Source organism: Periophthalmus magnuspinnatus, chromosome 16, assembly GCF_009829125.3.
Source record: "Periophthalmus magnuspinnatus isolate fPerMag1 chromosome 16, fPerMag1.2.pri, whole genome shotgun sequence".
In the NCBI taxonomy this organism is placed as follows: Eukaryota; Metazoa; Chordata; class Actinopteri; order Gobiiformes; family Gobiidae; genus Periophthalmus; species Periophthalmus magnuspinnatus.
The window spans coordinates 20,875,145-20,899,109 of NC_047141.1; the positions used below are offsets into that span (position 1 = coordinate 20,875,145).

The following is a 23,965-nucleotide window of genomic DNA, read 5'->3' on the forward strand; positions in this document are numbered from 1 at the left end:
TTCCCTATGTGGACAATAAAGTGTACCTTAACCTTCATTTGAGTTGGAGCAAATATCAAAAGGCAAAAACTGCAATTATTTAGGTAATATCTTGTCCTCTGCAAAGACCAAAATGTACTGCCTTAGAAAAGTCTTGTTGTACCTGTAGTTAAGACCTCATGAATCAAATCGCAATGCAATAATAATACAACACAATACATACAATAAATAAAAATCCAAAATCATGCAGCTCTGCTGTCTACACACAGGGCATGTATTATCCAGATCCCTAAACCCATCCATTAGAGATGAGGATGAAGGGTCAATCTGTGTGCTATGAGACAAGACACTAATCAACTATTGAACCAGCAGCAGCTCATCAGACCAGTGTCTTTACCTGTATATTCATGTGCATGTAATCGTGGGAGGGCACAATCAGATGTGTTTAATGACTATTGACATGGAGAAGCAGAGAGCAGCAGGAAGTAGTGAGGATAGATGGAAACTAGGGAGAACAGACGAGGAATACAGGACTGCAGCAAACAGGAGCCTGATACTCAATAACACAGGAAGACAGTTTAATTACCTCCAGCCAACTCAGATTATGTTATCTAGTGTGCTGACTGCAATTCAGTTTGAGTGAAGGTACAAACTTTTCTTGCTAAGTTTCAGTTCAACAACAAGTTTGGAACTTTTTGCAGTGATATTTTTAAGTCATTATAAACCAATATTTTGATCAAGATATTGCCCCCTGTCATGTTATGTGTATTGTATTGTTTCCAAGATTGGGTTAGAAGAACTAGAAGCTGTATATATAGAAGATGGTGTCCAAGAACAAAATTTCAAAAGCCTGTGAAACACAGTCCCTTTTAAAGATAAACAGAGGTTGAACTTAAACTGACCCAAATCCAGTCAACTACTTATTTAGGAAATTCTTTGCGCACTTATCTTATACAGTTATTTAAAATATAACTTGTTTATATTTAACTACTACTACTTTGATCCAATTTGGCATCAGATTCTGTCCCCTAAGATAAAAAGAAAAACTGTCTTCAGAAGGGTTTCCGAGTGAGGAGACATGCCATTTCGAGTTCACGTTTTAGGGAAATTGGGCACACACAGACACAAGCAGATGCATACGAGATAGACACATTGTTAAAAACACTCCATTCAGTCTTTTGATGGTTGTGATATTAATACACATCCCATTTAGCCCAACAACATCCTTTGTAGTTTGCTCTTTCCCGCTCCTATTGTAACAGCCACACTCAGCATTAGTATTGTTTCTATGGTAATATTGGTAATCATGCAAATTTGTCCAATACAAACCCATGGCTAAATAAGGGTCCCGACAATTGCCGGCGCACTTTTGTTTTGTGTTTGATCAAAGAATTCAGTCAACAGTGCATTTCCATGGTAATTTGATCCTTCTGGTAGTGGTCTGCTGTCAAAGCCCAGCATCCTAATATAGTACAGCCTGTTGTTTTCTGCATGTAAAATGGTGCAGCCTATTTTATGTATACCATCACTGAATCATATTTGTGTCTATATTTTGTTCCTAAAGGTGGTGGCTAATATCCTCCCTCCACTGTTGAGTCTGGCCTTCAGCAAAAATGGTATTTGGCAATTTCCTTATTTACATTAACATTAACTGTGTTTTATGATATTAACACTGTAATATGCAATATCTAGTTAAGCAGTAGATGGATAGATGATTACTTTTGTCATCCCCTAAAGAGGGGAAATTCAGGTTAATAATTTACTGAGAATATTTGATATTTTCAATAAGATTAAAATAACTAGTTTTTTTCTTAATAACTAGTTTTTGCTTCAAAGCAATAACAAGTTATTAAGAAATAAATAGTTACTGCTTTGAATATTTTTAATAAATTAAATATAGACAAAACCAAGGCTCAATCAAAGGTTAAAATGATAGGTCTGGTCATAGTTTTGCATAAGAAGCAACCATATTATTGAAGTTTTGTTGCCATAGCGATGATAAACACATAACACGTGTGTGTGTGTGTGTGTGGGTGTGTGTATGTATGTATGTGTGTATGTGTGTGTGTGTTTGTGCAGTGGAGTGGTGTGTGTTTGTGCTACAGTTACTTTCAGAGCTCAGTCTGGTCCTGCTGGTTCAAGACCCCGATGTCACTGAAGAGGAAAATACACAGAAAGACAAACAAAAAAATCCAGTGGAACTAGGCTGTGTCAGAGGGGAGTCCACAGCTCAATTTGTAGCTCTCATTTCAAATTCTCTGCTTCCAAGGTGGGTTTAATGTTGCTCAAATATAACGTGCAGGTTTGCTGAAGTAACAGTTCATTCTCAATACTGTCAGTCACACTATTCAATTCCTCAGTCCCAAACATGTCTGTAAATGATTACCCTGCTTATGGCACATGAAAGATAATAATAATAATACAATAATCAATTTTGTTTATTCTAGTTTCAGATATTACCATTATGAATGTGTTTCCATTGAGTTATTTTAAGGTTAAGGTTAAAGATCACTAAACATCTTGAAAGATTTTTTTCACATGTTCTTATGTTCACAGGTATGAGACCCTTCTTCGAGCGACAGAGCCTGTCCCACTTTACGCCCTCAAACTGCTGTTGTCAATGACTGAATACAGTACTCAGATCTGCAGGTAGACACATACAGACAGAAAATGGTGTACACACCAAAACTTGAGTAGATAGTGTATAAACTAAGGATATATATCCAATGGGTAGATGAAAGGGTCCAGTGTATTCATCTAAGGCCTGTTTCTAAGGCCTGTTTTTCTTCCAGTTCTCTGAATCACTAAAGTCTGCTATTTATGCCGCATCAACAGAAATACTCATTACTAATAGCTGTTATTGTTTGTTAAAGCACTGATATTGTGCTTTCATGAGAGAGAAAATATAATTGCAAAGTCAGCACAAATGCCCCACAGCTATTTGCACTACAAGTTGTTTTTTGGTTTATTTCCACACCATAACTGCTAAATTCAAGCACAGTTCTAAACAATGGAAGGAAAAGCCATTAAATTGTTTAATACTTATGTATGAGAAAATAGTATGACAGAAAGAGCTTTCATCCAGAACACAGAATCTGACTGTGATAATATTGTGTATTTTGAATACCAGTTTTCAAGATTCTGTGTCAAAATGGGTCACCTATTTTATTGGAGATTTTCTGCAGCATCTAGTAATTTTTCCCAAATTTGTGATTAGTCCTTCACACCTATTCCCACGTGCGCTCCCACTGTATATAATAAAGCACTTCTTATCACAAATATTCTAGCCTCTTCTGACCCCAATCCATCAACCTGTAAAGTTCACAGTTCGCACTTATAGCAGCAAGCACCCCTACTTCTCTTATCAGTTATTTTACCCTCCATTCCCTCTCTTTTTCTCTCTCCTCCTTTCCTTCTCTCCCTCTCTTCTTCTTTCCGTTCACCCATCGCTCCATGGCACAAGTAGAGTGACATGAACTTTTCAAATTGGTGTCAGCACCCGCCTCTCTACCACTCATTTTCTTATGACATTATTAACATTTTTCTAGTCTTTCATTCATTTCCCCTTTTTCACAATCTCTAATTTATTAACATTAGCGCACAAGTCTCTCTTCGGCTGCCCTCTTCGTAAACTCTGCCTCCATCGCTGTGGTTGTACAATCAGAAATTAAATTGCCTGGGTCTTGGTTAGATAAGTGTGGCTATGAAGCGGGCCCGGCAGTAATTAGATGGTAAATTGGGGACATTAGCGTTGGGTAGGCAGCCCGCTGTCTCTCCCAGCATTATCACAGCTCAGACACCTTCAATCAACTACATTTAGTTTGACCTTTAAGCAAAAAGAGCCCCAGTGCAGCCCGTATGCGTGTCCAAGGGAGATTTACGGCCTTTACCGGGGTGTCTACTCTCTGTCCCTTCCATACATGCAGAAACTAAACTTTTGGATTGGTTTTTAATTTAATGAGAATTTCATCTTTTCTGGAAATCTATGAGGGTTTTTTTGCATTTGGGATTGTATTTTATAGAATTTGGCCTTTCCATGTAGGAATGGTTGAATAAATCACATGACAATTTAGATTTTATTGCAGTTCTTGTTCTCTAGCTTTGTATTGCTATGGGTAATTATGTACACTAGGTAACTTTTCTGCTACACCATCCATCTGCTCGTGTTCATGTAGATGTTATTTCTTTGCCTGGAATATTCCACAATATGGCACTGAACTTATATTTGGCATTTATTCAATTCCTGGTGTTGGTAAATACTAAAACTTACCTTGGAAAACATGCATTCTTACTGCGACCAGATTCATCTCTCCACCGATTTGATCTATAATGTGGCCTGATGCCTCCATGGATTAATGCCATACTATAGAACCTTCTAAGCAAAGCAACAACATCTCCATGGGAACAAGCACGTGGCAGACCCCCCACCATAAAACTTACATATTTATACCTTTTAAGACATCTGAGAGTTCACAGTTTGCCCTGATTGGTTAAATCTGCCTGTGACTCCCTTACATGACAGTGGATAGAGAAACAAGATGGTGGATTATCAGGCTTTATACTCTATGAAGAGGATTACATTAGAAAGAGCATCCAGTAAAAATCCTATGCCAAACAAAATGTATATGATTTACATTGCGCACCGGCATTCTGAGAAAAGATTTAACTGTGTTAAATGGTGTTGTTCATCGGTCTGACTTACAGATTTATTATGACACATAATAAATAGGGCCTTACACTTGTACCTGCTGCTCTGCTCTCTTCCTGTTTGTTTGCTGTGTATTGCTTGTTGATGCATGGCCTGTAGTTGAGAGGTGGTCTAGTTTATAATGTTGTGCTGGCCAGCCTGTCCTCCCATCTCTCAGCCTGTCACTTTTTAAGGGGAGTCTATCCATCACAACACAGTACAGTACAATTACAAACACACGTGTTGAGTAATATGGATCATAGAAGCCAGTAAGCAAGAAGCTCCATGGATATGCAGTATTTGATCACTGCAAAATTGCAAACTTTTTCAAATATTCTTATTTTCCTATGTTGTATGAATTGCATAAATACTATTAAGGTGTTATTCCTACAGGAAGACATTTTTGATCAACTGAGCCATTTCTCTTCTATACTATCATTCAGAAAATCCTTTGTGACTGTGATACAAGTAAAAAAAAAGTTCAAGTATGCAAATGTAAGATGTCACCAACGCTTAAAAGAAACTAACAGCAACAAGAATTTTAAGCCAAAAACAAGAGTACTCACCACCCAAATTACCATGGCATGTCTATCAATATTCTTGATTTGTAAATAGGTTCATTACAGTTGGCGTGTACAGCAATTAGTTAAGGTGATTTGATTAGATCTAAAGTTTATTGATCTTGCAGGAACCCTTATGACCTCTCTGACTTTCACTGCCCTTTATCATCCTCGTACATCCTTAATTGCTCATGAAGTAAGACTAGTTAATCAATAGTCATTTCTAATTTAGACCACCATCTTTCTTTACAAATTCATCGAGGTTCATTCTCTTTGTCCACATTTTTCATAGTGCCCTTTCCTTCACTTGTCATTTGCAATCTTCTCTTCCGCCCGTCTAAAACTTTCATCTTTTCACCTCCTCCCTCTTCTTTCCGTTTCCAATTCCTCCAGAACGCGGATGAAGTCATTATAGAGAAACCCCAAACTTAATGAAGATGAAAATGTCCTGTATGTGAGTGTGTGCATGTGAACTGTGCTTTAAAAATTAAATTAATTCCTGCTCCTTCAGTCCCTGCTCTTTCTCTGTTTCTGTTCTCTAGGTTAATAAAATACAGCACGATCCTACGACTGGTCTTTCAGCTCATTACGGTAAGAAACCAATCAATCAATTAATTAAATCATTTTCATTTAGCTACTGAGTAAATCACAATGTCACTTTGTTGAATAGACTTTCAATCACACAATCAAGCACATTAATCACAGTGTGCATTTTTGAATGAATTTCCGCTAAACTCTACGCCTGCTTGGTGCACTTTTCTCAAATGCTTCCCTCTCTCACTCGATCTAGCACTTACAATTGCATTATGTAAATCAACCTGAATGGTGTTGACCTATTGCAGTGCCGGTGTAATTGACTGGCAGGTCGGCCGTAAAGACGACGAAGGGTTAATTTAGAGGTTGGAGATGTAGATCGCACACAGACACACTGTTTCACAATCCACTGTTATCGCTGAAGCTTGTCTCCAATAAACAACTTAATTCACTTGACCCTTTTCAACAAGCACATAGTGTAATCTGTGCAGTGACCCAAAACGCACAACAATTTATGATAATATATGCAAACATTACTTGCACTAAATAATAAGCGTTTTGCCTGGCTGCTTGTCCACCTCCTATGCACAATGTTAAACACTTAGCTGGCCCCCTGATTGACTTTGTTTCTCATTGTTTACTGCTGTCTGAACTGGTCATGTCGGGCCCCATTAGAGCAGTCTGCATGGTTCACTTTTAGATTGATTTATTCGTCCTGGTTTGGCTCAGATCTGCAGTGATTACACCTGTCACTGGTGATCACAGACGCCACAGCCTCACCTAATCGTATTTGTCTAAATGATGAAGTACTTCTACTAGACGTGAATGGACTTCAACCATGGACGCCTGGGTTTTGTTACTTGTTTTGTTTTGCAGGGAACTTCAGTGCTTCCTCTTTCTTGTTGGGTGTTATGGCAGAATATAAAATATATGTGTGTACCTGCCACAGAATAAAAGAAAATATAGTACACATTTATGATCAGCAATATGCATTATTTAATTTTGACTACCAAGTAATGAATTAGTACACAAAGATCCAAATGTTAAATGTAGCTACATTGAAAGTGAGCAATAGCTTTTAATGTCAAAAATAGACTACATGCTAATTTAGTTAGTTTCTTAGTAACAGTGAACATTGATGTTCAGTCCAACAAGAGTCAACAATCTCATCATCCAGCTATGCAATCCACTTTGTGAAGAGATGAGTTTCAAAATCATATAAATCATCATGTGCATTAGTTAAAAAATAGAATGTTGGTGCATTGGCAGGGGAGCTAACTGGAGGCACTGCTATGTCTGATGCTCTTTTACTCAAGTTAGACTTTAATGTGAGCATTAATACATTTGAAACAAAACAATAGGTTTCACATCTATGATGCAGCTTTACCCCTTTACACTGCACATAGGATTAAAGCTCAGTAGCTCAGTGCCTGGCAAAGATCAAGAAAATTTGGGTCCATCTTTTGTTGTTGGTGGCAGTCACGTCGTCCTGTGTAGATTTGATGTCATAGTCTTCACCCTGAGGCTAAAGCACATGATGAGTGTGAGCCAAGCTTAGTGCCCTGCACAGATCAGACCACTGCACACTGCCCTCCAGGCACATGGCATACATCGAGGATCAAACAGAGGAAATAAGTGAAAAGGAATGTGAAATTAGGGGCTATGAATACAACTAATTATAGAGGAATGTTATGAGAGGCAGACAAAATGTACTGTTTGACTGTTGTTTCTTTTCAAAACCATTTCACTTAAAAGGTCACATATTTTATATTGTTCAATATTTTATAGATGTTCATTATGGATCTACCTTTGTAAACTTGAGTTTTGTAACTCTAATATACGTAAGGGGCACACTAATTGTATATTTGACACTTGATAACCTTTCAAACAACCTCAAATTCATAATTAGGACACAGTATACACTTATCAGGCATACCATTATGACCCACTCAGTTGTTCAATTGGCCACCTACTGACAACTGCCAGGACGATGTGACCTGTTGTACTCTCTGCACTTTTCAATGGTCACAATGTGACCCATAATCATTTCACTCTATAATAGGCACTATGTCTATCCACAACACATTGAACACAGAATGTCTCTATTCTATTTCTAGGCCTGCAGTAATAATGTGACCAGTGCAGTGGTTCAAAACGCAGTTGCTCTGCTCTGTAACCTGAGTAGAGAGACCATTTTGGACCTGCAACCTGTGCAGCAACAAGGTACGTGCTGACAGGACCCACTTTTGGACAAATCACTATGAATTGTCTCCTCCTGACATTGTTAGTAGAGGTTTTCACTGCACAAAGTGAAGTTAAGTGCATCCTTGAAACATGTTGTTGTCACGGATACCACAACAAATCTATCTACTCTGGAATTAGACAAAATTTTCCTGTCACTTTTTGACACCTTGTTTTGGCTGCAGTACAATTTTACTGAGGGCAACACTCCTGTCTGTGCTTGATTCAGGTGCTACACTAAAATGTGTTTCTTTGTCATTGCAACTCACTTTCTCTGTAATTTATGTTTGTTCCCACTAAAAGCTAGAGTTTACTGTCCTTGATGTGAGACAAATAAGTATCTTCTATCGCTTTAATTTTGTAAACATAAACCCTTGAACCCATTACAGAAGCCCACTTGACTGTGCAGTATTCTATTAGCTTCAACTAGCAGCAATTGATTATTACTTCATTCTTTAATAGTCTTGTGTCTTTGACAAAGTCTTTATCATTAAACTTGAAAATTGCTGTTTTAAGATAAGGTCTTAGTACAACTTTATACATTTTACCATTGTGAGGTCAGGTTTCAGTTTCAGTTGGTTCAGTTTCATTAAAAACATGCACAATAGGCAAAATCCTGTAGTAAAGGTAGTCCAGACTACTGTCTCAAAATCTGGAGATGAGTCCCTGGGTTTGATACTGCACTGTGATTCCCCACTGCTAGGTTGCCCTAGTGGCATTAAAGAATGGGTCTAATGCAGAAGACAAATTTGGGGATCCTTGACCTTAACAGAGAGCTATGTATGAAAACGTAAAATCCTTATGTATCCAGTGCAAACAATTGTCAGGGACTTAATTTCGACTCTCAATGCAGAAGCCACATAATGCTAGGTATTGCATCTCTAACTTTCTCTTCTTTATCAGCCACACCCCACTTTCCCCAAACACATACTATGGGCCTCTCTCCCAGTATTTCCATTGGGTCAGCAGTGCTTCAGTTTGAGTAGTCAGCATCATTATCACCCAATCAGCTCTCTTGTTCTCTCAACAAGAAACTGTCAACCCAGCACTAATACTGCCCTGGCAATTAACACTATCTTCTCTTGTTCCTTTGCCACTTTATGTCATTCTCCTTCTTTACATTTTGCTTTCTAACCCCCACGTTTCACACAACATTTATTTTTGCTTATGTTGGCTTCGTATGTGTGTCTTTTGCTCTAGTTTATGCCCTCTGCACTATTTTGGAAATCTATCTACTCTTTTAGTTGTGGTTCATCCCAGATTGGTGTGACGATAGCAAAACACATGGAGGAGGGTGGCAGTGTGTATAATTGGTGTGACAGAGTAGGGGAAGGTGGTGAGGTGTGCATGCTTGTGGCTCTATGTGTTTCGATGCAATAGAAAAGACTAAATAAGCAGTGCTGGTGTGAAATATTTGTGCTTGTGTCTATTTGTGAAAGACTGAAATGAAATGTTTGTGGGTGGAAAGTGGATGCAGGAACTCCCAGTCTAGAGTGGCAGAGGCGCACACAGCGGAGATGAGGTTTATAATTGGGCAGATTTGCCTCCGACTGCGATAATGCCCCCCTGGGAATAACAACAGGGGAGGGGAAAAGATGGAAAAAGAGTATCTGAATGAGGAAATGGTAAGATATATAGAGAGGAGAGACGATAAAGGCAGAAATGGAGCAAAACGCGAGGTAAAGAGGTTGTACAGAGGTGACAGTGGGAAGACGGAGGTACAAAGAGGCTGAGGGTGGTGCGTGCGGAGACTATTGGGAGCAGCGTCGAGATGATAGCAGGAGAAAATTGGAGGTTGAAGTGAATGACATTTTGATTGCAGAGATACAGTGGGGTGGAAGCACATGAAAAACCTAGAGGAGAATCTCCCAAAACAAAGTTGGTAAAGATAAGCAAAGCACAGCGCCTCACTGTTGACAGGTTACTGGAGACTCGTTTTGTAGACATAATGATAATCAGACAGCTTTAGTCCTAAAAGAGATGGAAATGTTGACATAGGTGCCAAACAAAAAGGTATTTTTAAAAAGTTCTTATTCTTAATCCAGAACAGAGTGGTTTGGAGCACCGAGGCTATGGCCTTGGGTACAGATGAGGTGCTATTTTAATTGCATGACTCTTGTGGTTTAATTAATTAGGAATGCACAGGGGACTGTGGGCATCTGGAAAATCCTTGAAGGACTTTTTGCTCCATCTCAGGGTTTAAGACTTCACCAGTCCTTGTTATTTGTCCTGACCTTCTGTGTAGAGCTCAAAGGAGTATTTTAGGTAATTGCCTTCGTGCCATTGTTAGCGAGTTTCACTGGAACCCACATCAATAAATTGCCATTTTGAATTGGTTTACTTTCCCCAATTGGTGGCTAAAGCGCGTACCCATATGTGCCCAATCAATGAGAAATGACCCCAGGCAATTTATACCACAAAGATTGGTCTTGGTGCATACAATGCTGCCATATTATCAAATACACAAAAGGTTTCAAATGAAATATACCCATGCGGGACAAACAACCATAGTTCATTAGCTAGCAGCGGTCTCCAGAATCTAATTAGTAAGGTGAGGCACAGTTTTGTGTTGGGTGGCGCTAATAAGAACACATACAAGTAAACAAACAAGGTGTATACTGCTGTTTGCTGAAACCCATGACCTAGCACTGCTGACATCAACCATTCAAGTCATAGAAAATATATTACAAAATAAAATATGATTAAAATATTATTCACTGTGCTTTTACATGGGTAAGACACTATCAATAAATATCTGGATACTTTTTTTTTTCTAAAACGTTTTGCATATATAGTACTCTGGGAAATGGTAACATTTAAAAACTCAAATTTTCCACAATTTATTTTACAGACAAAATGAGTAACCATGACCTGCTTACACAATTTTCTATGGTACTACTTGGCTCTTGTGATGATGCCTGGGACTCAATAGCCAGCAGCGCTGTGACATAGAGTTGCACATATAGAATGGAATTATTATATACATTGAGTTGTTTATCATTTCATTTCGTTTTTCCCAAGTGACAAAATCATTTTCTGCAGCATTTAATTGAACACGTATCATCAGAGTCAAATGTATTTTAGGAGTTATTGTAAAAATAGACAGATTTTTTTGCCCCCTATACATGTAATCCTCCTACAGACTCTGTAGCCATTCTCAGCTGAGCATAAAAACATTATTAACATATCCGTGAACAACTATCGGGGCCAGAGCAGGAGGGAATTGTCACATTACATTACCAGCAGAGATAGGTCTTTGTGTGTCCAAAGGAGCAGCCTGTTTATTTAATTATGTGGCAGTCTGACAAAGTTGTGCCTCGTCTCGCTGACAGCAGGCTAGCTCCTCTACAGCATGCACACAGACTCCTGCACTTTCACTCCCCAAAATAAACAAGAGCATTAACTTTCTAAATAAAGACGCTTTTGAGAAAAGAACAGCTCAAGTGGTTTCGACTCGAAGGAATAGATCATTGTTTTTCAGTGTATTTGTGTACTCTGCTGACTTAGCTGCATTATTTTCTATATTAAGAAGGCTCCATTAAACAGAAAAGATACATATATTAAGATAAGATATATATTATTTGTGAAAATTAAAAACTGACATTAAATGATAACAAAGAAAACATTACAGTGCAGTATATTTCACACTTTATTTCATTGTCCAGTATTCAGTTGATTACAAACTGCACTGCACAAAGTCATAAAGAATTGATTTTCCATTATGTAGTTTTGATAGAACAGATCAAATTGTAAACATCCACATAAATGCACAACCTGTAAATGTGATCATTTTTAACCCAGTGCAGCTCATAAAACAGTAACAATGTTTGGAAAAGCCTGGGCTGAATTATAGATGAAGTTCAAAAGTTGTCCGAGGCTGGCATCCACCCTTCACTTAAGCGCGGACCTCGGGGGCAGTTGTCTTCGATCGGTGATGCGCAGAACATGCCGCAAAATGCAAAGTATCCTGGATGTCATGTTAATTTTAATGAGAACAGAACATGGGTTTTTACTTTGGAGAATGGTCTTTTATTCATCGCTGTGCAGCTTTACAACATGTTGGGTCGTTTTCTTGACTGAGGGTGAAAAGGGATAAGCAGTATAAACTTGAGTTTGGGCAAAAGATATGTTTTGCACACAGTGATTTAAAAAGAACACTATATATTTCCTTGTTCATGGATTTAAAGTTCCAATTTAATGCAACATTTCCTTTTTCCCATTATATATATATATATATATATATATATATATATATATATATATATATATATATATATATATATATATATATATGATTTGTTTGAAATTGTTAATTGCTATGGGATTAGCCTAATTTCTCATTTTGAAACCCATGAATTGAGGTCACACATTGCTGAATACTGTTACAGTAGCTAAAGAGGTGACATCCTCAGCACAGTTGCATGGCAAACCCATAGACATGAATAATAAGAATTCAGTCATTTAGGAGCAGCAGTTGCAGCACCCTCTGTGTAACACTGGCTCTTCCTCTTCAGGTCTTACAGAGGTGGTGGTGAGGACTCTGACTGAAGCTGTGTTGCTCCATCTGGACGGGGGGCTCAATGACCGGAGGAGGGTCAGCCAGCCCATCCTGCCCACCCTCCCCACCCTGCTGGAGCTACTGCACAACATCATCAAACAGACGTCCTCAGTCGTCCGCTCAGCACTACAGGTAAAATATACACAGTACAGGACAGGGCGTAGTGCAGTTTGTAGTTTAGAGTATTTGTCCTCTGATATGAAGTTTGACTCACGCTCCCACAAGTGAATACTGTTGTTGTGTCCTTTATCAAGACACTTATCCCACTTTGACTCTAGGGTCTGCACACAGTGTTGTATGAATGTGTGTGTGTGTGTGTGTATAGGTAAGTGGCTTTGTAGTCGCTTCCTTTTAGTGTCTTGAACTTAGAAAAATAACTAAATAGTAATTGTGACCATTCTACTTATTTGTGCTATTGAAAACTGCACAGACATAAAAGACTGAAAATGGGTTTGAAAACTGGAACTTCTATCAGTCCAATTATTTTATATTGAGCTGTGTAACAATTTTATAGGTATAATATGAATCTTGCAGAGTTAATAGTTGAGAGTAAGGAGTTATAATTAAAGTATTTGGTCACCTGTAATAAAATGGTTTTGCAGTATCATGTGTTGCCTTTAGACATTGATTTGTCACTTTTTACCATTTTTTTTTCTCCACTGAGCACAAACCACCAACAGGAACACAAAGTCCACTCCCTCCAAATGTTGCCCTGGCAGGTCCCAAAGGCCTCCCTGCAAATGTGTGTGCGTTTGGGCCTGTTTGCGTGACCACTGATGTGTGTAGTGGGAGCCAGCAGGTTTAAGCAATGGTAGTATTGAAGTTGTGGACTCAGGAGAAAGTGGATCATGTCCTGAGTTCCTGGGGCACACACACATACGCACACACATACAATATAAAGTACACAAACACACACATGGAAATACACACAGGGCCCTGTCTGGCAATGTCCCTGCGGCCTCATTATCAGCACTGGCTTTGTCCTCAGCTCGCCTCCCTGCTCTGCTCCACGCGCACCAGCCCCCACCTCCCCACTGTGTGCACCCCAGCCCAGTGCATACATATTAATGGCCGGACATGGTGGGGGGCTGCAAGGGGGTTCTGGGTAAAAGGCTGGGATGAAGAGAGCAGAGAGGAAAGGATGGAGAGAAAGCAGAAATGGAGGAAAGCAGGAAGCACAATTTGTAGCGGAAATCAATTCTGCCAGAAATGCAAAGCTCATTATAAAGAAAAACTTCAGCCTGAACCAAAATCATTTGGGTAATAAGGTCTGATAAGCAGAGAGGGCGTGATTAGGCCACTTTTTCCAAACTATCGCTCTGTTGGTCACGAGAGTCAAGTTGAGATAATACAGTCTAAAAACACAGACAGTGAGAGAGAGGTGCGGGGATGGTGTGACTTTGGGGAAGGGTAAAATATGTGGCAGTCTTCATAATATGATTTTATTCCAAATCTAATTGTGAGTAGGTTTCACTGTAGACGCCGCAACAAGTGAGAGTCAGGGACTGAGGTGCTAATGAAGTGACGACAGGCGCAGGTGAGTGTAATAAATGAGTCACTAAAATAAATTGAAGTGACACAGACACTTAGTGAAGTTGAAGACTTGTTGGTGCAGAGGTGTTTGAAAAACAGCCTATGCAGGAAATGTACCTGAGTGTCTCTCTCCATCTGCCTCAGTCTGTCAGAATGTGTCTTGGCAGGTCTCTGGATCCATCATTATTGACTGTCAAATCTCTATAAATGATTTAAGTCATGTGTGTGTCTGTGCGTCTGTGTGTAGAGCCAGAGGCTATCTTGTCCAGCGGTGGAGACGGAGGCAGCAGAGAAGCTGCTCCTGGCCAACAGACCCCTGAGCCAAGTCAGCACTCCCCTCATCCACATGGTGAGGCCAACTCACTCATTCTGTCTGTGCTGGGCTCTAAGTGCTCTGCATGCACTCACCATCACACAGGGTTTGGACTACCAACACAACAAAAATTTGATTTCTACAATGTTCAGTTACATACATTATTCTGGACTGCATTTTACTATCATATCTGGTGAGTTTTTACATGTTAATTAAAAGGGATGGGTTTCATCTATCAGATTATAATAATTTAATTTAAGATATGGTCAACAATACATAATTTAAGCTTCTTCTAAAGTTATGTTTCAGCTATTATGTGTACAACTTTTTATCACATTCGAAGAAAAATCATGGTTTAAATAAAACCCAAGGCAGCTTATCTAAATTAGCATTTTGGACTCAGAGGCTTTGGAATAGTTAATGTGACGTCGACCATAGAAAGTTTCAAATTAATCCATAAAATCCACATTATCTTGGGGCAGACCAGGACCTGTGAAATAAGTTTCTCTGGATAAATGGTTTTACAGATGGGCTGAATCCATATGAATTCTGGGAAGGCGAAGGGTTGAGCTGAAGTGGGAGGGCAGAGAGAGGTCTCCAGGGAAACAATAAAGCTTTTTACTTCTACTTGACACATGAAGTGTTGGGTGGGCGTCTAGTGTGTCTGCGCTGTGAGGGGAGAACTGACACACCCCTGGCCTCTGCTCTGCCCCACAGCCCCATGGGACATTAGCGGGATAGAGGGCAGGATATGTCAACATTATTCTTAAATACAACACTCGGCATATATTACTTGTAAATACTTCATCATTTTCCCTTTTAAGTACTATACATTTACAGTTGCATTATAAGAATCAAAATGAGATATCCCTTTTAATTAAAGGTGCAATATGGAACTTTTCTGATGGGCCTGCCAACTGCTTGTCCCTATGGAGATGTTATTTCTTTGGCTGGAACTGTCACAGTATGGCATTAGATGTATCTATCTTGCAACTATTCACGTCACATGTGTTTCTATTACTAAAATACCTTTAAAAGTATGAACGGGGTCGCAGGAGTCCACAGATTTGACCTGTAAATTTGGCCTGTGGTGTCACATGCTTGTCTCCATGTAGATAGATAAGTTAAATGCCATATTGTGGAACATTACTGGCAAAACAACAAGCACGTGGCAGATATTCCAACAGGAAAGTTACATAGGGCACCTTTAATCCATATTATAAAATGAAGGTACTTTGACAGCTCTCACGTATGAGTTTGTCTTTACTGATTATCACTGGGTGGTGGGTTTATTGAAACAGCTCAGGTGTAAAGTGAACTGATATTAAATAAATTATATTAATGCTTTGGCACACTTGTCACTTGCACTTCTTGAGTTTCACTTGATGTTTACATTGAGTCTAGTAATCGCACCATCACCTTCATTTCCATAGTACGCACGGAGTGACATAAATGATAGCCTTGGGAGTTTTTAATCTTTTATAATTAATCTTGGGAGATATAAAACGCTCCTTGTTCATGTTTGAAGTGATTAATCTTGCACTAATTGAATGAATATTTAATTATGTGTCTTTAGTTGTCCATGGAGCATCAGGAGGTGTGGGAGGACTCTCTTCAGTGCCTTTCCATCTTGGTCCAGCTGTATGGAGGCGAGGGCCAGGACTGTCTCTCTGCGTCCTGTCTCCGCAGTTTCCAACATTTCCTCCACTCCCACATGAACAGTGAGCACCCACGGGCCCTGCGCACAGCTCTGAGGATTATTAAGAGGCTGGTGAGTTTGTTACACATGCACAATATCTATCTATGTTGTTGTCCACAGGCTTCCACTGCTCATTTACACATACATGCCAGTGCAATGCTCAGGTCTCAAAGTTTCTTGTTTTTGTGGGTTGAAATCACCACAGCTGGCTAAAACTATTGGAATAAACAAAAATAAAAATGTACACACGTCAGGTTCGCTCTGCTGCTGCTCTCAAAATAGAGAGTTTCTTTGCCGGCTGCAGACTGACAGAAAGAGCAAGACAGATGCGCTGAAAAAGTGTTAGTTTGTATCTGCCTGTCACTCTCTGTTCGAGTGTCTGTCCAATTTTGTCTGATAGTCAAAATGATTTGTAGTACAGGCCAAAAAAACGGCTGACTTGTAAGAGAGCGCGCCGCGGTAAAGCAGGAGGAGATATAGTGGGGCTTCTGCTCAAGCCAACCTTAATAAATAATACCAGCTCCATCTGGGAACATGGGGAAAACTGAGGCAACTGCTCCTGACACGAAGCAGCATTAGTTCTTAGGCAAGTTGGCAGGTATCACCCTGATCGACACACAGCAATAATGAGGATGCTGTAACTACTCACTCATTCCGTTAAAAATTTAGAGGAGGTGAGCTATTACTGGGCTGGCAACAATAACTGTAAGTCCATCTGATTTGGTCTGCATTTCCTGTATCCGGCTGCTGCGTGAAATCGAAATACATTGACTTCTTGGTAGCAAATGTTTGAACATAACGTGTAATATAAAAGTATTTTGTTCATGTTTTTTTCTTCCTCCACTGAATAAGATCTATTTTTGCCTGAGTGGACTGAATGATGATTGCATGACTCTGTACATTATAAGATATGGTGATTTGTGGTTGCAACCTTTGTCAGATATGCCTGACCAGCCAGTGCCTCTTAATTTCTGTTATTATAAAAGTGTGTGGTTTTCATTGGCCAGGCAATGTCGAGATAGGTCCAGTGGTCTGGTACAGTAGGTGCAAGTGTACAAGAGTTTCTAGTGTCATATTTTTAGAAATTACTTTTAAACATACATTCTGACACTTAAGTCTTATGTGGTGCTAATAAAAACTTTGTAACCAACTTGTTTTTTATAAGTTGTAATCACACAAACCCAGTTGGAATATATTTGAAAAATAGATAGTCGTTCTAAAGAGATTAGATTCTGTGCAGAATTGCTTTAAGTCTACATGGCTGAGTTTGAAAAATTGGCTGCTTTTGCTGTGGACGTTTATGAATAATTTAAAATGCAATGCTAATGTTTTGGCTTGGCTGCAGGGTCGTGCAATGGTTGTGCGCACTCGGGACGCAAGGTCAGCTGTCACCCCGAGATCATACTGCGGCACTGACTAAAGGGCCTGCCTTCGAGCGGCTGGATTTCCTCTTCCCTAAGTGAGAGAATCAGGGATAGCGAGAAACTATTAAATTTGCGTGCACGTTTCAAATCCTCTCTCTAATGAGTTTGTGGCACCTGAACTATACACAGGATCAGACTTACCTTTCCTCCCCTGCACTCTGAAGGCTAGAGCACTTTAGTCCTGACCACAGCCTTGTAGCCACTGGATGACTCATTAATGCAGCTTAGCGCCAGGAGCTAAACAAATTTACATCAATCTACCTTTCTGCTCATTTAGCTACCCCGATCATTAACTTTTCAATACGATTTAAGGCTTGATAAATATATGGTCACATTTTAATCTGCTTTTGTACTAGCCTCTTTCCTCAAATTTAAAAAGACTATCAAATCACAAAGCCATCACATTTTATAAGTTGTGTTGTCAAAAGACGAATGAATTTTCCAAAATCTCATTATCTATCAGCCAATCAGTGCGCAGGGAGCAGCGTGCAGCTTTGAACAAGTACATCAGACACACATTATGCACAACACACACCTCCACACTCCGACAAGAGCCTGCCCTTCAACAAAGGCTTTTTAATTATCTTTCATTGATTTCAGGCCTCAGCTAATCTCAATCAAAGATCCCACTAATGGTTTCGAAACTGCGAAGGAGGAGAAACGGAGAATAAATTAAGTCAAAAATTCTCCCAACTTAAATCCTTAAAGGAAATGGGATTCATAAATGCTTAAAATAATTTCCACATGTTTATTTAGTCAATGTGTAACTTAGCAACACGACTTTTAATCTGCTCAGTTTCTGCCGTCTTAAGTCTTATGTGCATTTATTTCACATATTATATTGGGTGGGTTTGCAGTAATTATGCACTGATTATGTTTATAAAGAAACCTCCATGAGCTGCTAAGATATTCAGTGTTGTCGTCTTGGCTTTATCTGTATTGTTTGTTAATGACTGTAATCCTAACACAGTGTCATCTACAGTCGCTGAAATACCTCAGTGAATTCCAAAACATTTAACTCCAAATCATTCTGCAAAACATTTCTAAATGTGTCGACAGTTTAAATTTTAACCCCCTCTTACATTTGACCCATCAAAGCAGTTCTCAACGATGATTTGGCTGAAAAGGGAACCAAGATACAAATTACAGAAACTAAGGGCTAGGGATATCAAGAGGGTTAATCAGTAATCGTATTATTCAGGTAACAGTATAATCATAAGAGTTAACAGTAATAATCATGACAATTTTGGAAGCAAAACTAAATTTTCCACATATCAATCTGTACAAAGACTAAATAAATAAATGTTTTTTTTGTTTTGTTTTTTTATCTGGATCTTTATCTGTTATCAACTTTTCATAAAGCTGGTCACATACTTGAGGAATGGAAACGTATTATAGAATAAAAGAAAATGAAAGGTTCATCGTAAAAATTGTGATGTCTCTTTTCACAGTACTCACCAAAATTTGACATAAAGACATCCTTACTTAGCAACCGGTAATCACACAGACTTTGTGTGATTCATTGGTTTCAGCTTCTTGTTATGCCACATTTTGAGAATTTTTCACCATTCAAAGGATATCATATTTTTACATTTTTAATTGTTAATCGCTATGGCAGCAATCCAAAATTTTCATAATTCTGATGGATATAGACTATGGTGAGTACATACCTCTGCTAGAGCATCATAATAAGCCCATTCACTCCTTTGACCCCTTGTAGTTAAAGTATACTACAGGGAGCTAAATAAATCTAGTATAGCTAAAAACTTGCAATGGAGACGATCAATTTTTAGTGCAAAAGTAAGGTCCAGTGACTATAAAATGTTGTATGTTTCCTAGAGTTTGATGGAGGTGTACATTATAGCATTAGCAGGATATCTTCTTCCACCTGTGCACCTCCATGTCCCCTGACACATTCAAAACTCTTCCTGTGCGCGTTGTTTGAGGAGAGGGGGGTATTTTTGTCTCCTCCTCACCCCGTCTCCTAGCAACAGCCATGCCATGTCGCCGCGGAGACAGAGGTGATGATGTCACCACAGATCAGAGACAACACACTCACCGAATACGCAGCAGGACAGGGAGAGGCGGGCAGCAAACAGCAGTCATTATTTATTAAAACATGTTCGTTACACAAGTTGGACCTTTGGCCATGCTGAAGATCTAATATTAAACATGAATTTGTGACAAGCAAGTACACACGCAGCAGTACAATAACAGGTGTTCAAGGGCGTGTGAGAGGAGACGTGTTGAGACAAGAATACATCAAATAACAGACAAAAAGTTCAGTCAGTTTAGAGGCACAACGCTCCAACTCTAGTCCAACAATCATACAGATGTTTGAACTCATCAACAAGTAGTCAAGAAGCGACAAGTTAAGATCCAAAGTTAATAAAACAGACATCAAACTGAATAAATGAATTTGGTTTTGAAAAGGCTTTGATTTAAAAAAAAGTCTCCTCTCAACCACTGACAAAATAATTTTAGCTGATAATATTAGACAAAATAATAATAAACATCCAAAATAAACGTATTAATGGGTTTCAGAGTGATGAAAATTTAGCCCCTTTGCCATAGCAATTAACGATTCAGAACCATCTTTAATAATTTTTTAAATGGTCAAAAGTCCTCAAAACGTCACCTATAAATAGGAAGCTGAAACCCATGCTTAGGTTGCATTCTTGTTTTAGAATATAGTGTTATAGTTTCCCAGATATATAACTCCAGGAAACTTGTTGTTTTTTTGTTTTTTTTGTTGTTGTTTTTTTGGAGAAATCCAAACTTGATCTACAAATATTTTTTTCTTATCATTATTTGTTAGCTATTGGCTCCACAAACTCATATTAATCGTATGGCTTGAATCACGGGTTGAATAATGTTTATTATGACAAAACATTTTCTTTTTTGTTTATTAATACTGACAGAGAAGACACTGAACTTTGTGCCAGTTTCAGTTTCATGTGAATAGAGCCAGTTAGACCTAATTACAGAAATATTAAGCATAAATCAGCTTAAACATCTGCAGCAAATTCCACTATAGAACTCTGACCTGTCCTCTTGCTCAATTTTAAACTATAGGCATTCAAGAAAATTGCGATGCCGCGTGAACCCAACCTATTTTATGTGGCTAGTGTGGTAACATTTTCTTTTACTATCTTATCTTTTGTCTGTCCATTCTGTTGCAGATGCAGACCATAGATACTGATAAATCTGAGTGGGTTGACAGTTCTGAAGGGGGCGAGCTGCTCACTGTTATCCAGGAAATGGCCCGGTCTGACAGGTGAGTGCTTTTCCAGACCAAAAGGACCAAATATTATGATCACCGCTGCTTCCTCCTACGCTGGCACAAAATGTCGGCAATTACTTTCAATTAATGAATGACGGCAAGTAATGTCAACCTTAATTAATGCTGAATGTTAGGTGGTTGGTTGGGGATCTGCATAGGATCATCTTATATCACAAAAATCAGATAAGAAATATGTCAAAGGTAGACATGTATTTGGTTAGAGAAGTCTATCACCTTCTTAAAGGTGCACTATGTAACTTTTTTGGAGAGGATCTGGAAACCTGCTAGTCTCCATGGGGATATTATTGATTTGCCATTAATGTTTCACAGTATGGCATTAAGCATGTCTATGCATGCATTCAGTGACAAGTGTTATTAATGACAAACATGCAGTGAGGGCGCTCACTTCTCCACAGATCTGACCTAATCCAATGAAGTACATTTGGTGTTTTGATAATTTATGTTAATAGATAATTTTTTCTGACCTGTAATTCAGCCTGGTAGCATCAACTGTCTCCATGGAGATGATAGATAGGTTTATTGCTCTACTGTGAAATATTCCAGGGAAAGAAATAAAACCTCTAATTAGACAAGCATGTGCTGGACCCTCCACCAGAAAAGTTACATAATGCACTGTTAACAAATCATCTAGCTACATGACAAAGAATGTTATGAAGTTATTGTGAAACTGAATCCATCCTGAACTATTGCTAAATACTATTAACAGTATTTTTTAAATGTGTTTGGACAATATTCAAAGTCAGGCATTTCAAACTATTGATTTAAAACTGTTATTTGAAGAAACTTTTTGAGGCAGTGGATTCAAAAAGTATTAATACACTACACTATCATGGTGTAAAGAATTGTAAAATAGCTAGTTGTATCTTGCAGACAGGTACAGGGTCGCACCAAACCTCTTCTTTTCAAAGTTTTCGTCCGTGAGAGCCAACTTTGTATTTGTCACGTCTGATATTTCTTGTGTGAAGAGCCCCATGAACACCTGTATCTCTGCATCTCTCCCTCTCTTTGCTTTTGTGTGTATGAGCCAAGGGTTTTGTTGCCGTAGCGACAGTGCTTCTCTTTGATCTTGTGATGTACGAGACTGGCGACCTGTCACCCATTCTCACGCACACAAACATGGAGAATAGTCTGAAAGTCTCCTCTCAATCACACAGCCCTGTCAGATCGATAATAAAGGTGTATTGTTGTGCAGCTACATAGACCTCTCTAACTCTCACCCGCTTTTTGTTACCCTTTGCACCCTCTTCCTCCCCCTAGAGTGAGTTTTTTTTTTTTTCTTTCTATTTGCCTGTTCCTCCTCACTGGCTCTCCGGCCCTCTCCTCTCTGCTCTGCACTCAGATGTGGCCTTTGAAGTGGCACACTCCATAGTGGTGCAGCCGCGGTGGAAAAAGGGTGGAAGAAGGGAGGAGGAGGAGGAGGTAGGAGCAGAGGTTTTAGGAGATGAGAGGGGGAGGGTTTTTTAATTGAGTGGATGAAGCATGATGTCATTCAGTGTTTGCCATGACAACCTGAGGAATGCCTTTTTCAAAAGTGAGGTGCAGACAGAAGGGGGAGGGGCTTCACTCACCCCTGTACAAAAACAGAGGCCCAGGCCGTATAGAGCAGTCAAAAACACAACAGACGCAGCTGAGCGAAAAATACATTCCCATTTGGAAAACACAGAGAAGGCAACTAGTGGAAATCTAACAACTGGTGCAGTGGCGAATACACCGTGCCGCTCAGCAAGAAGGTCCCAGGTACAACTCCTTGGGAGCATGGAGCCTTTCAGTCACAAGCTGAAATAAATGGAGTGGGATGCAGAGAAGGGCATCTGACAGAAGAAGTACCCATGTGTTATTTGGACAATGTTGGAGACAGCAGATTGATCATGTTGTTACTGGGGTTAAAGGAAGAAGAGTAAAGAGTAAGATTCTTTCAGATCAGTTTTATGTTACATTATACTTCTTTCCATCCTCCAGCCATGTGAAATGATATTATCAAGTCAGCATTTTAAACATAGGTTTCATCAACACAGAGTGAAATTTACTTGTTGAGGAAATATCATTTCAACAACACAGTATTGTACATTACAGTTCATGAGTAAAATACTCATAAAACTTATAACAAATAAATAAAATTTGGATTTTCCTCTGTCTTCTTGAGCTGGTTGAAACAGTGATGGAGGTGATGGATTTAATGACTTCCCAAACTTTGTGGGGAAACTTTTAACAGATTCAAATTATGTTTTCTAAATCCACACAGACTCTCAAGGATTTTCAAAGCCTGTGGGAAAAGTGTTAATTAGGTTAATTATGTGGATTTTTAATTAACTAAGGCAGTGGGAGGGTTTCTGCTGGCCTGACTCAGAGGCTGCCCCACAGACACCTGCGGCCACGAACCCAACAAGAGAATAAAGCAGGAAGAAATGTACTCAATATGGGGAGTAAAGGAATGACAGCCATTAAAACGCAGAAGGTACTTTAAAATACAATGTCAACAAATCAGAGTAATAATAATAAAAACTCTAAACAATGAAATGTAAATGAAGATATATTGTTAATGTCTTTTTGTGTTCCTTTTTTTTTACAATGTCAATAATTTGTGGTTCTAATTTGCACTTATTTTTTTACAATGTATGTGTTTTCTGTTTTAATGGATATAGTAACTAACACATTATTTTAGGTGAATTCTGGAAACTTGGCTTCATAAGAGGCAATTAATTTATTTTAAAAGTGAGGTAGAAATTTTCACCCTTCAAATACGCGACCTGCCTCCAAAATACATTGTCACTGTCAGTCTGTGAGCTATCCCTCGAAAAAACAATCCCACTGTGAATCTCATCAAAGCTGCAGCCGAACAGTTTCACTTCTTTAGATGGACTGTTTAGATAGTGAGAATGTATGTTTTATATGACTTTATCCTGTGGCTCTTTAGGATGAATAACGGTGTCTTTCTTTCAGGTGCCATGAGGAGGTGGTGTCCCTGGCTGCTGAAATCCTCAATCAGATTACCAGATAAAATATACTTCTAAAAACTTAACTGGACATTTTAGCAGTTTAATCTGACTGATTTTATAATTATTTTGTTCTTGTGTAATGTTACTTGTTCGGTAAATGTCTGAGTTTTTTCTAAAATTAAAATGCCTCAAAAGGT

General features: G+C 38.9%; 1 protein-coding gene across 3 annotated transcripts in view; it reads left to right on the forward strand.

The window, feature by feature from the left end:
* The window catches only part of ulk4 (unc-51 like kinase 4), a 46,607-nt gene extending 22,649 nt beyond the window's left edge, over positions 1–23,958 (forward strand). Inside the window, exons 28-37 of one of the 3 annotated variants that reach the window (XM_033981483.2) lie at positions 1,544–1,595; positions 2,059–2,248; positions 2,536–2,628; positions 5,769–5,817; positions 7,878–7,983; positions 12,516–12,691; positions 14,340–14,441; positions 15,982–16,176; positions 20,711–20,805; positions 23,773–23,958. In XM_033981483.2, the coding sequence (XP_033837374.1) occupies positions 1,544–1,595; positions 2,059–2,248; positions 2,536–2,628; positions 5,769–5,817; positions 7,878–7,983; positions 12,516–12,691; positions 14,340–14,441; positions 15,982–16,176; positions 20,711–20,805; positions 23,773–23,830 (1,116 nt within the window). In that variant the 3' untranslated portion in view covers positions 23,831–23,958. Of the gene's footprint in view, positions 1–1,543; positions 1,596–2,058; positions 2,249–2,535; positions 2,629–5,619; positions 5,676–5,768; positions 5,818–7,877; positions 7,984–12,515; positions 12,692–14,339; positions 14,442–15,981; positions 16,177–20,710; positions 20,806–23,772 lie in introns of those variants that run through there. The other 2 variants (XM_055227540.1, XM_055227541.1) reach the window with 2 other exon arrangements.
* The last annotated feature ends 7 nt before the right edge of the window (positions 23,959–23,965 follow it).